The sequence below is a fragment of the Drosophila mojavensis genome, unplaced genomic scaffold (assembly GCF_018153725.1).
Source record: "Drosophila mojavensis isolate 15081-1352.22 unplaced genomic scaffold, ASM1815372v1 contig_231, whole genome shotgun sequence".
In the NCBI taxonomy this organism is placed as follows: Eukaryota; Metazoa; Arthropoda; class Insecta; order Diptera; family Drosophilidae; genus Drosophila; species Drosophila mojavensis.
Genome location: NW_025318772.1, coordinates 1219113 through 1232618, shown reverse-complemented (window position 1 = coordinate 1232618; position 13506 = coordinate 1219113). Strand labels below are relative to the sequence as shown.

General features: G+C 40.0%; 2 protein-coding genes across 2 annotated transcripts; one reads left to right on the top strand and one right to left on the bottom strand.

The window, feature by feature from the left end:
• Window positions 1–6: 6 nt before the first annotated feature.
• On the bottom strand, window positions 7–1949 carry LOC6574567 (opsin Rh1). Its single transcript, XM_002000574.4, has 6 exons — window positions 1749–1949; window positions 1615–1684; window positions 1021–1511; window positions 813–960; window positions 467–744; window positions 7–400 (listed from the first exon to the last, which is right to left on the bottom strand). Exons 1-6 carry the CDS (start codon window positions 1754–1756, stop codon window positions 274–276), a joined length of 1122 nt encoding a protein of 373 aa, XP_002000610.1. The 5' UTR covers window positions 1757–1949; the 3' UTR covers window positions 7–273.
• A 4021-nt stretch (window positions 1950–5970) lies between these two features.
• On the top strand, window positions 5971–13417 carry LOC6574566 (bromodomain-containing protein DDB_G0270170). The gene is made up of 8 exons (XM_002000573.4): window positions 5971–8056; window positions 8130–8260; window positions 11407–11501; window positions 11578–11811; window positions 11885–12155; window positions 12223–12672; window positions 12745–12903; window positions 13035–13417. Exons 1-8 carry the CDS (start codon window positions 6631–6633, stop codon window positions 13098–13100), a joined length of 2832 nt encoding a protein of 943 aa, XP_002000609.1. The 5' UTR covers window positions 5971–6630; the 3' UTR covers window positions 13101–13417.
• Window positions 13418–13506: the final 89 nt, after the last annotated feature.

Sequence of the window (13506 nt, the reverse complement as noted above, 5' to 3'; positions counted from 1 at the left end):
ATGATGTAACTTTTCTAGTTCGTTTGCATTTATTTTTTTTTTGTATAGATTTTTTTAGTCTTTATTGACATTGCAGAAGTTTGAATTTCACATATGTTAGTTAACATAGTGCTGTTATGTAACAAATTAGTATTATTGTTATTCGAAAGCGTTTCGTTCTGTTGCTGCAGTTGTTCATGCTGTTGTTGTTGATGTTGTTGTTGTTTTGTTGCTGTTGTAATAAGTTGTTGTTGTTGTTGTTGTTGTTGTTGTTATTGTTATTGTCGTTGTCTCTTATGCCTTGGACTCAGCCTCGCTAGCTGTCGCTGTGGACTGAGCATCACTGGACTTGCCATCATCCACCTTGCCAAAGACACAGCAGGGGCACTTCTCCTTCAGAGCCAAGCGGTACTTGGGATGACTGTGGAGCAATGGGTGTGAGAATTAATTGATCATGACCTAGGGGTCAATATGGTTATGTGTATACCTGATGCCGTATACAATTGGATTGTAGCAGGCAGCCGACTTGGCGAAGCAAGCGCCCCAAATGGTATTCAATGGTGTTAGGCCCTCGAACTTGAACAGGCCCATGCAGTTGATGACCAAGTATGGGGTCCACGCCATGAACCACAGTGAGATGGTGACCAGAGCGACCTTGGCCAGTTTGCCCTCAGCGCTCTTCTCAGCATCCTCGGACGAGCGAAGAGATTTGACGTTCATCTTCTTGGCCTGCTCGCGCATGGCTTTCTCGTGAGCAGAGACGGCCTAAAGGGAGAGAGAGAGAGAAAGACATATTAGTGAAAGTCAGACTCGCACAGCTCAGCTCAACTTACAGCAATGATGAACCAGTAGGAGTAGCAGATCAGGAATAGCGGGATGTAGTAGACAAAGATGGAGTAGAAGATCAGATATGAGCGTGGATTCCAATCGCGTTCCAAGTAGTCAATACCGCACGATGTCAGATTACCCTCGGGCACATATCTGCCCAAAATCGAACCATAGTATAGAGACACCTCAGTTTTTTGTTAGTTTTCCGCTCACCTGCTCCAGCCGAAAACGGGCGCCAGGCACCAGATGCTGGACATGAACCATATGTAGGCTATCTTGCCCAATGCCAATGGGATGGTCATTGGACGGCCGGCCATGCCCTTAACAATCACTTGATAACGATCCAGCGATATCATGCACATGGACCAAATTGAGCTGCAGCCGAAGGCCGAGCCCAGGCCGGCATAGATGTCGCACATCATTGGGCCGAGCACCCAAGTCTCAAAGTACAGATTGATGCCCATCATTGGCGTATTGGTGATCATGATGCCAAAGTCGGATATAGCCAAGTTGATGACCAATAGATTAGCAGGCGTACGCAACGATTTTGTGGTGGCAAATATGTAAATCACCACGCCATTTCCACACCAGGAAATCATGCCAATCATGATCATGTAAGCGGTAAGAATTTTCGCCCAGATGGGGTCCATGGCGGGAAACTGATTCCAATATGGGCTAATTAAGTGCGCCATATCGGGTGTGACCTGTGAGAGATAGTAATACAAGTAAGCTCCATCCTCTTATCTTTGTCTCACTCTCTCTCTCTCTCTCTCTCTCTCTCTCTCTCTCTCTCTCTCTCTGTCTCACCTTGTCTACTACCGATCCATTGGACAGTGGGGCAAAGTGTGGCCCCAGCTGTGTGGCTACTGCTGCAAAGCTACGCAACACAGAAATGTTTATAAACAATATATACTATAAGCATTATCCGATGGCCCGCTTACCTTTCCATTGTGAATTTGTGTATCCGCTAGATCCCGGCTTAAGTTTTCACTAACTTCTGCGTTTTACATAAAAAGCTGCAAATTAGTTTTAATCTCTCTAAATTTCGAACACTTTTTACATAGATTTTGTAATTTCCCTGAATATTATTTCACTGGAGCGGACTATTCGCGGCGATTGGTCGTTGGAAACCTGCGTCTGTGCCTGGCTCAAGCGTTGCTTTTATAGTCTTGTCTTGGCCCATGTCCAAACAAATTCAATTAGTTCTTGCACTCGGAGGCCTAAAAATAAAGGCGTTAACAGCCTTTGGCTTATAACGTAAACTTAAACAAATATAACAAATATAATATTGCAACGATGACGCGACGACATCCAATGTCAATAGTTATGTACTTCAAAGGTTTCCCAGCTCCAGATTCGCTGGGCTGGCAGAGGGCCAACGTTTGAGCTGACATTGTGCCGCAAACAGCAAGAAAGTGGGCGTGGAAAGTCAGCGATTTAATGTGTCAATGCAATGTGCAAATATGAAGAGCAGCAACAAATCGATAGATGCACCAGCCAAAGCAAACAAATGCCAAAGAAGCCCGAAGATTCGACAGTTCATAAGTGCATTGAGCTCATGCGGCGTATGCGTAATGCTTGCATACGGTGTTTACATGTTGCGCATACGCAGTGTGGCGCGGCTTAGATTGATTCTCGCTGCAATACAATAAACAAATTAATGAAAGAATTAATTTAAAATAAATAAAAATGCAATATTAACCTATAAATTTGATAAATAAAATTGTACTACATATGTATATTCTGTATGCTAAATATATTTTATATTATAAATTGATCTTAGTCATTTCGTATTTAATGCTAGGTAAGACAATTAAAAGACTTAAGGACTATTATTATTATTTAGATACGATCTATATCTTATTTTAATCATAATAGTATTGTACTGATCACTCTCTATTTATTAACATTATTTTATTTAATTAAATGTGCTCTATATGTTCATGTCTTAATCATTTTCTATTTATATATCATTTGATAGACAAGGCTCAGTTTGCAATAAATTGTATTTTTACTTTTCCTTTGCTGCTGCATTTAATCAACCGTTAATGCTATAAATACTATATCCATAGATCGAATCGGCAGCATTAGACGTAAGCTGCTTTTTCATACAATGTGCCATGAATAGATCTATTCACACTTCAGTTGTGACGCTCGTTCGTTCGTTCTATTGTTTACGTGTCGTCTCACATGTCAGAGAGCGTCTAAACAAATACATAAAAAACGCGTGTGTGTGTGTGTGTGGTCCTCTAGGGTGTGTGGGTGTTGGGTTTTTTGTCAAATCTTCTATAGCCACATAAAGCGCGCTCTGTTTGTATTATGCGCACAGTAAAACCCAACACAGACGCATGAATTGGGTCACACATAGCTAATCCAAGGTGAGCGACAGGGGGCTGGCGAGTCGGGGAGGGGACGCCCTTACATGGCAATGGAACGCGGCTAAACTAAATAGCTGTCAATTGATGAGACAATCAGCATCTCTAGAGGTTGAGATCTCTTGGTTAAAATCAATTACCGCAAAAGCAAAGCGCGCCAACGAAAAATGAGAAACAGAAACTGAAACTGTAACTGAAACAGCAACAGCAACAGAAACCGAAACATGCAATAAAGATAGAAACGAGCAGCAGATCAAAGCACAACGCTAACCGGAAGCTGCGCTTCGCTGGTGCGGCCAATGATCAACACGATAAAAATTATCATCATCAACTGATGATGATGAGCATTGTGAGCATCATCACAGTAGCTACAACACTTGCTTGCGGTTAAACCAACTGTCGCCGCGTGATCTATGTATGCGGTTGTGTGCGTGTGTTTCTGTCTGTGTCTGTAATATGTAAAATTTCAACAACAACAAAAATAAACGTGTAAATAACCAAAATGCCTCATCAGACATTTTTATATGACAGAGGTGAGCGCAAATATTCGAACATCATTTCGAGTTGCTCTAAACAAACAAAAGGCGCCCACCTGCAAAATTCATATAAACAAATTATATTCGTTAAAAGTAGCAAAGCATACCAAATAAACTAAAAAAAAAAATGAAATAAAAAAAGAATTGACTGCAACAAACATGTTGGAAAAAGGTAGGACAGAAATAAGTTATTTAGCATTAGCAAAAGCGAAATAAATGTTTCAGGTTTTATTCCTCTTCGTGTCACAGTCACACGAAAATAATAAAAGTGGATTACGAATACTCCTGCGTGTTTACCCTACAGCTCGATATTAGTAAAGTTACAGTACAGCTAGTAATTTTTAGCGTCAAAAGCTGTTGAGGATTTAATAATAATAAATAAATGAACTCTCAAAATAATAATCAATGCAATTCATTTTGAATCCTCTGTATAAAAATGTAATAAATGAAAGCAAAACAACAATTAAGCGATAAACAGCAGCAGGCTGCATGACGTTTAGCATATACCCCATGTTGTTGAATAGCGTATAAATAACAAACACCTTAGCTTTGATTTTTTGCTGTTTGCTTTTATTGTTGTTGTAGTATTTATTTTTTTTTTTTTTTTTTTTTTTCGACAGCGTGTTGTGTGTGGGTACGGCAAGTGTTCTGCGTCTGCGTTTGCGTCTACGTCTGCGTTTAGGTCTGAGTGTGCGTGTTGTGTGGGGGTAAGTGAGAGAGCAAAGCCAAAGAGAGCATAAGTGAGGTTGTGGTAGCTGCTGCTGCTGTTGCTCAAAGAACGCCACAGTAAATGTTGGCGCTGGCGCTGTCATTTGCAATCGAGAGAGCGACGACAGAGCAAAAGAAGACTAAGAGAGGTAGAAAGAGAGAGGCCGCATGTGTGTGTGTGTGTGGGAGCGCCCTAATCATCGGTTCTCAGTGTCATTAGCTGCTGCTGCAACAGCTGAGATCACTTCCACTTTGCACACTGGCAACGACAGCAGAGGCTGCACTGCCCACAGTGACTGCGACAGAGACAGAGACAGCGACACCGAAGGCGACTGATGTTATTTTCAGTTGCGAGCAGAGCGTCGGCCAAAGATTTACAGTAACAACACGAAGCTAATCAGCAGCGTTTGGCGGTTCGCGTGCAGCGTGCGCTCGGTAAAAATTCTCTTGTGCGGAACACGGCAATATACTGTTAAATTTAGCGCACCGGTCACAGATTCCAATAAAATATAAAGAAAACACGAATTTCTGCGACAAACTACCCAGATGCATGAATATATGTATGTAAATACAGTTACATGTGCTTACAGTTACATCTGTTTTCGCACTTGTCCATGCCTGTGGCGTGCTTGCGTGTGTTGTTATTGTTGTCGCTCAACTTTGATCGCAGTTAACTTGTTTATCCATTGGCAGCCGAAATGAAATGTCAAATTGCAAATTCGTTGTCTAACCTTTTGTTTAGTTTATTAATTAATGACGAAACTCAACCAACGCGGCGCGCGTCATCGTGACTGTCGTCAGCGCACGCCTAGGGGCATAAATGCAATTAAATCATTAATAAAGCCAGACAAACATCCAAATATACTCGATAGCGCCGACTCCCATGCATACACACACACTCACATATACGCACACGTTAAGTGCAATAGAAAAGTGTGTGGCAAGCAGCACGGAAGCAGCAGCAGCAGCGTCAATGGCGGCGGCAGCGGCTGAGGCAGCAGCAACTACTTCAAAATTTATTTTCGAATAAATAGTACAAAGTTAAAGAAGAAGCAGCAGCAGCAGCAGCCGAAGCTAAACGTAAAAACAAGGCGAAAATGCCGCTACGGGCAAAGGGGCAGCTCTCAATATATATTTTTTGTTCCTTCTCTTACGCGTGCACAGTGAGCTGCACTTCATTTGCATTGTCTCAATTGCCGAAGATGCGCATTGATTTAATTAATTAATTGCCGGGCGGCAAATACTTCACACTTCGGTGCTAAAACGAATTTATTACTGTTTATTACTTCGTTTCATTTGATAAGTGATTTACGCACCCTTCACTACTAAAACGGCTAAAAATAGTTGAGCAAATAAATAGCAGAAAAGAAAGAAATGATACACACTAACTAAAATCAAACGCAACCAAATTACTAAGATATAATAATAATGAAAGAAAAACCAAACAAAAATACAACTATTCAAATTGTCATTTACATTTTAAAATCTGAGTATTGTTGACATATAAAACAAATATTTGCCTTAAAGATATTTTTGCATAAATATTTAGCATGCTGTAAAAAATCGAAAAATGCCACCAACAATTTTCTCATTTAGACAAATGTGCTTATTTGTGAACCACTGTGCACAGTGGTGTGCGCGTTTTCCGTATTGAGATGATGCCTCGATCCCGATGCTAATGCCGCAGTTATATATATCTATATATTTGGGTGTGTGTGTGTATGTGCGTCTGCGTCTACGTTGTGGGCTGTGTGTTTCTGTCGGCGTCTGAAATTAACGAAATAGGAAATTTTGGTATTTCTTTATATAAATAGATTTCGCCATACGGAGAGAAGTTAAAACGAAAAAAATGTGAAAATGTGAAAAGTGAATGAAACGCGCGAGGAAAATTTGTAAAAATCAAACCAAATTACAGGCCACCAAATTCTGAAATGTGAAAACCAAAAACAGAAAAAAAAATATATATATACATATGTATGTTATATATGTCCAAAAAATTCTGAATCTGTGAAACGTCAAGAAAAATTTTGAAAAAAAAAGAAAATTAATACACACACCGTTTTTGTTCAAGTGTAGCAATAAACACAGACCAAATCGAAAATGTGAATATTATTGTAGTTTTTTTAACATTTAAATTGTGCGTGCAAAAATTAAACAAGACATAAATACAGTTTAGACGAACACGTTGAACACTTTAAAGGAAAATGCAGTCGTCTTCCACGACAACGACAACAACAACTAAAACAAAGAAGCTCAGCAGCAGCGGAGGCGGCGGCGGCAGCGGCAGCGGCAGCGCCAGCACTGTGGCTATGACAACTGCCAGTAAAACGACAACAACAACAACCACACGCAAACCAGCAACAGTTGCTGGTGCTGGTGCTGTTGCTGTCGGCAGCCAAAAGTCGCCAAAGGCAACGCCGTTGATCGGAAGCGATGAGCACGCAGAGATCGTGGAGCTGATAAGCGAGCAGGCCGATGCCATCTATCACCAATGGAAGAATTCCGGAGCGCCGCCCGCTGAGCTACTGGATACGTACAAAAGTCCGACGGCCACCGGCAACTTTGCGGATGTTGCTGTTGCAGCTGTAACGGCGACGGCGACGGCGACGGCAGCAACAAATCTGAGCAATACGGAGGGCTTGCAAAAGATGGTCACCAGCTTCGTGAACAAAGACAAAGAGCAGCGAAGCAAGGGCGGGGGCATTAAGAAAGCGGAAGTGGGCGTGGCGGTGCAATCGAACGGCAAGACGAAGAAAACAGCAACAACAGTAGTAACAGCAGCAGCAACACCAGCAGCAGCAACTGTCAAGGCCGGCAAGTCAAATCAAGTGGAGCAGGCGCTACAATCGCCCAAAAAGGTTGCTGCCGTCTCTAGCAAAGCGTTGCGCGATGCAAATCTCAACTATGACATCAACTTGCAGCTGGACGTGAACAATTTGTCACAGCAACAAACACAGCAATTGCTGCAAATCAGTGAGTTGTTGCACAAGGAGGCGACAGCAGCGGCAACAGCAACAGCTGCCAAAAAGCGACTGAGCAGCAGCAGCAACAAGATCAATAGCAACAGCAATATCAACAGCAGCAATAGTTTAAGCAACAGCAGCAGCAAGCTAACAGCAGCAGAGCAGCCCACAAAAAAGATAAGCAAAATCAGCAACAGAAGCAGCAATAGCAACAACAGCAATAGCAACAGTAGCCACAGCATCAACAGTGTGGATGTGTTGGATGCGTCGCGTGTGGGCGTGGCAGCGCTGGATGAGCCAACTAAGAGTGCCAGCGAGCCGGCAATTGGCAGTCGTAAATTGCACAAAACCAAAGAGAACAACAATAGCGAGCAACACAAGCCGGCGACGGCAGCAACGGCCAAAGAAAAGCTGTCAATAACACGAAAAGTTGCTGGCAGCCGAGGCAGCAACAGCAGCAACACTGATAACAGCAAAGCCAGCAACATTGTAGCGAGTGTAATACCAGCAACTGCAACACCAACAGCAACAGCAACAGCAACAGCAGCTGCATCTGCTGCCGTTAACACGCCAGCAACATTGGCGGACACAACGATGCCAACGTTGACTAAAATCAAACCGACTAGCGGCAGCCGAGCAGCGCTCACCAATGGCCAGGACAAGAATTGTAATGCGAATCGAATTTTGATTTATTAAACACACACCTGTATCCATAGTCTAATCACCCTTCACCTTTGTAGTGGGCAGACCGATCCTAACACGCGGCTCGGTGGCGGAGCGCGTGATGCTCTTCGAGAAGCGGCCGGATGTGCGCAACTCGTTTCTTGATATCAAACGGCCAGCGGATGCGCCGCCCAAAAGTCTGCTCAAGGTAAGCTCAAAAGGAAAATATATGCATATATATATATTTTAGAGTGCGGCTCAACACACCCATAGAAAGATGTGTGTATGTGTGTGTGTGTTGGTGTTGTTCAGTTGTTATCTAACAATTGCAAATAGCGCACGAAAAAATTCACCACAGCCGCACGCCAGCAACAATTGCAACAAATTGCTAAGGCCCCTCTCTCCACTCTGCCCCTCTCACTCCCTCTCAATCTCACTCTCTATCCCTCTCTCTTGTCATCATGTGCATTTAAAGAAATATCGTGTTATCGAGCAACGTTGATTGATTTAAGGTTAACTCAAGACGCCATCGGTTGCCAACAGAGAGATGAGTCGTTAGAGAACTATCTGTACATATAGCTAGATATATAGGGAACATTGAACAATACAATTGCTAATATAACATCAGGGGTGTTCACTGTGTGAATGCCGTTGCTCTGAAATAGACTCCAATAATTAATAAGAATCGAAAGACTCAGTTAAACAATAGTGTAAATATATAGTATAAATCGAGATCCTCTCTAAATTCTCTTAGCTCTTATTCTTATTCTTTTTTTCATTTTTCTTACACATAAAGCTAATCTCTCTTTAGATATTCCAAGTTCTGTTTTCTAATCGAGTAATGAATGGAAATCGAATTGTATATATTTAAAAAGACTAAATTTATATGTGTTTAACAACCCAGTAGTCCATATTCGACTGACCTATGTCTTTAATTTTTTTTATATTAAATTTTTAATATGTATATTTTTTATTAATGAGACTTTTTTTTAACCATGGTATTTTTTTTTTTTTTTTTTTCACTCTTATAGTGAGTAACCCTACTGAGCATGCATACTCTCTCGTATACAAACAATCAAATTAAGCATTTACGATCAGCACGATTGTACATAGGCAAAAAAATACAAAAAAAAAAAAAAAAAATCAGAAAAAAACGGATACAAATACAATACAAGCACATGATTATTTAGGCAACACGAATGCACTTTTTTTATATTTATTGTTATTTTGGGTTTTTTTTGTTGTTGCTGTTGTGAGTATTAAGTTTTTTGCTATTTAATTATTTAGTTGCAAATGTGTGTGTGTGTGTGAGTATGAATGAGTTTAAAGTTTATAATAAACTCAACTAGCCGGCGAAACTTTACTGCGTTTCAATATGAAATCTATTTGTTTTTTTGTTTTCATTTTGCTTGTTGCTTTTAAGTAAATAATCGCTATAAATAATTCGCATACGAAACTTAGTATGCGATTGATTGTGCGATAGGTGCTGTCTAAGCAAGCGAAATTCTTGAATTCTTGCTGCTATCTATCGCCTTTACGATGCGTATGCGTAATATTTAGCTTGGCCATCAAGCGTAGCCGTGCGTATACGTAATATGCGCACATGCCCGCACTGTCTGCGTGTGAGTGAGCATTTGTGTGTGTTTGTATTTTGGTTTCTTTCATGCGAGTGGAGATTAATATTAATGCTGCCGTTGACAGTTTTAAAATCATGAATGGCCAATGCTTCGCTTATGCTGCTCTGCCATTAAAGACTTATGGCCAAAAGCGAATGATGCTGCATATATGGTGTACAAATGGAATACAAACAAAGATAGATCACAAAGAACTTTGGTAGAACAAAAGCGTAAAATATACGTACAAATATTTAATTGATCATTTTGCACGTGGGATCTACCTACTTACATACATATGTACATACATATATCATCTCTTTGATAAATTATTATTTCTGCTTCTTTTGTTTTTGCAACAATTCATAATTGAAGACTATTTTTGATTGTCTGAGGGATTGCTTGAATTTAAGTAAATTGTTAAGAATTATCGTCTACAGATATTGAGCCGAATTTGATTCGAATTTAATATGAATTTAGTCTAGATTAATTATGAATTTTGAATTGAATTAGAATTTGTACTCAGCTCTTAAATGTCTAAAAGATTCCGAAGATTAATTGTTTTATAATTGCGTGTGATCAACCTTTGGCTTTTACAGCTCCAATCGCGTTGAATTTAATTAAGTTAAGCAATTTTCAAGAGCTTCTAGAAAGTGAGAGCGTGAGCGAGAAATAATCAGCCGTATTTCAATTTCTATAGATTTCTTTAGATTATTTTTATTGACGCCAATTAAGATGTTGTAAATTTAGCTTCAATTTGCTGCTGAATTTAGCACAATTACAATAACATCAACGATAACAACAAAGTAGTGTATGTATATATATATATATATGTGTGTGTGTGTGTGAATTTATTTTCTGCTCATTTGTTATTTTGATTTTCTCTGAGTTAAATTGAATTTCCACGAATATTTTGAGTATTTTTTGATTTATACACGCAAACACGCCCAATTTTTTATTATAATGCTTAAACGAAACCCAATTAACAGTAATTTCTTTATGAAAATAGTTGTTTATGTTTTATAATAAACTGAAAGGGCCAAAATTACCGCAGATGTAAACAAAAGAACCAAAGACCTAATATTTGTAGAATCCGAAAATGCTATACCCTTAATATTTGTTAAATTTTACATTTCACAATTGTTGATCTATTAGTATCAGCTATAGTATCTGATATCTATGTTAATATAGTATTTTTTATTTTGATATAGTACATACTTTTTTTTATTATATTATACTATACAATATACAATACAATTCTTGTAAGTTTTAAAACTTTCAAAGAATGAGAATGAAAATATGTATTGAGAGTGAGAATTGGGAATGAGAATGAATGGTATAAGATAGAGAACGATAGTGAGATAGAAAGTGTGAAATGATACTAATAATAATCATAACATTGAGAATGGTCACGACAACTATAATGATATAATGATAATAACAATTTTGTTTAATGGTGATGATTATAAAGATTACTGTAAATATTAATAAGATTGATAATAAGGATTATTTTATAATCTTAAAGAATGGGCGTTGGCTTAAGAGTATATACATACTTTCGTGAATTCGAATTAATTTCTTGGTAAAACAAAGAATTTCCCTATATTTATTTGTGCCAAAAAGTGTGTTAATTTGTAAACAGAGCTAAAATTGCCAGCAGAACAATATGAGATGTTTTTAATATTATATGAATACTTTAGTCTAATAGTCTATAGTCTGATAAATGCTCTTGTTGTTGCAGGTTAAGCTGCATGCAACGCCGCCGCCACCGCCTTCACAGGAACAAAATCTACTGCAAAAGGAGATACGCAGCTCCAAGAGCGTCTACATACCCAGGTAAGTCAGCAAGATATCTATATATGTGTGTATATCTTCTCTATATGTATATACTAATATGTGTATTCCATGGCAGATTTTACTTTCCACATGGCAAGCCGCAGCCAACCATTGCCATGGAGCGTGTCATTCGCGGCATTTTGTCCGCGTTCGATAGCTTTCCCAACAATCAGGTGACCAAGGATGAGCTGCCCCGCATCCTGAAGCTGTGCGGCCTGCCCTTTTATTGGCGCATGCCGGTTATGATCTTCTGCCAGGCGGGCACCACGGGTTTGGTGGAACGCCAGCGTTTTGTGGAGTTCTGGAAGCAGTTAAGTTAGCAAGAATTCCTGGCCAGATTTGTTGTTGTATTGATTGTTTTGGGTTTCCTCTATTCCATGCAGAATGAATGTCTATTGCCATGAGGCGGCCTCGCGTTTTGTCTATATTCTGTCGCGCGGCCAACGCTTTCGTTCCTATATTGTGCCAGAGGATTTGGTGCCGCTGGTGCAGGATGTGGTCGATACGCATCCGGGTCTGGCGTTTCTAAAAGAGGCCACCGAATTCCATTCCAGATATGTGCACACAGTCATCGCGCGTATCTTCTATTCGGTGAATCGCAGCTGGAGCGGCAAGATAACCATATCGGAGCTCAAGCGATCCGATCTGCTCGAGGTGAGTCCACATGGCAGCGCACACATTGGAATTTTAATTAAACTAAAACATATTTTCTTGCGCGCAGATGATTAGCCTACTGGAGGAGGAGGAGGACATCAATCAAATCATGGCCTTCTTTAGCTACGAGCACTTCTATGTGATCTACTGTAAATTTTGGGAATTGGATAAGGATCACGATCTGCTCATCAACCAGGACGATCTGGCCAAGCACAGCGATAATGCGCTCTCCACCCGCATTGTGGAGCGCATCTTCTCCGGCTGTGTGACGCGCAGCGACAACAAAAAGGCGCCCGAAGACGAACCCAAAATGTCCTACACAGACTTCGTGTGGTTCATTCTGTCCGAGGAGGACAAGCGCACGCCAACGGCCATCGAGTACTGGTTCCGCTGCATGGACATTGACGGCGACGGCGTTCTGTCCATGTACGAGCTGGAGTACTTCTATGAGGAGCAACAGCAGCGCATGGAGGGCATAGGCATTGAATGCCTGCCCTTTGAGGATTGCCTCTGCCAGGTGCGCACCTGCATTGCAGGCTCCCTAATCATGTTTGATTTTATGATGATGTCTCTAAATATCTCTCAACAGATGCTGGACATGATCAAGCCTGCGAACCGTGATTCCATTACACTGGGTGACTTGAAGCGCTGCAAAATGACGCACGTGTTCTTCGATACGTTCTTCAATTTGGAGAAGTATCTGGATCACGAGCAACGTGATCCATTCGCTGCACAGCGCGATGAATCCGTAAGTTTTCAAACTGATTGATGATGAATTTAGTAGCTCGAATTACATAATATATAATATCATGTATATATTTAAAATATTAATTCCAAATATTAAATATCCACATTTAATAATCCTTCATCTATTTGCAGACCTCCGATTGGGATCGATTTGCGGCACAGGAATACGAGCTGCTTATATCTGAGGAGAGTGATTGAAGCTCGTCTCGAAATTCGGGTTTTAAGAACTTATTTATATGCATACACAAACGCACAATTACACTATCTCACCCATATACACTCACTCACAAACACACACACAAGGAAATCCACACTTTCGTATACACTTCAAATATATATATTTATTTACTTACAAATTTTTATACAAATTTTAAACAAAAAACAAAAAAAAACAAAAACAAAAATGTTCCAAAAAATCACCAAAAAAAAAAAAAAAAGAAAAAAGAATATAATACAACTGGAAAATCTTAGAGCAGGAATGTGCAATAAATCTTAGAGCATGAATATGCAATAAATCTTAATTATATTTATTATGGCGCGCTTTTCGCTATTCAGCTGAATTCAACAAAAATAAATCGTAGCAATTAAAAGCTAAACTGAATAG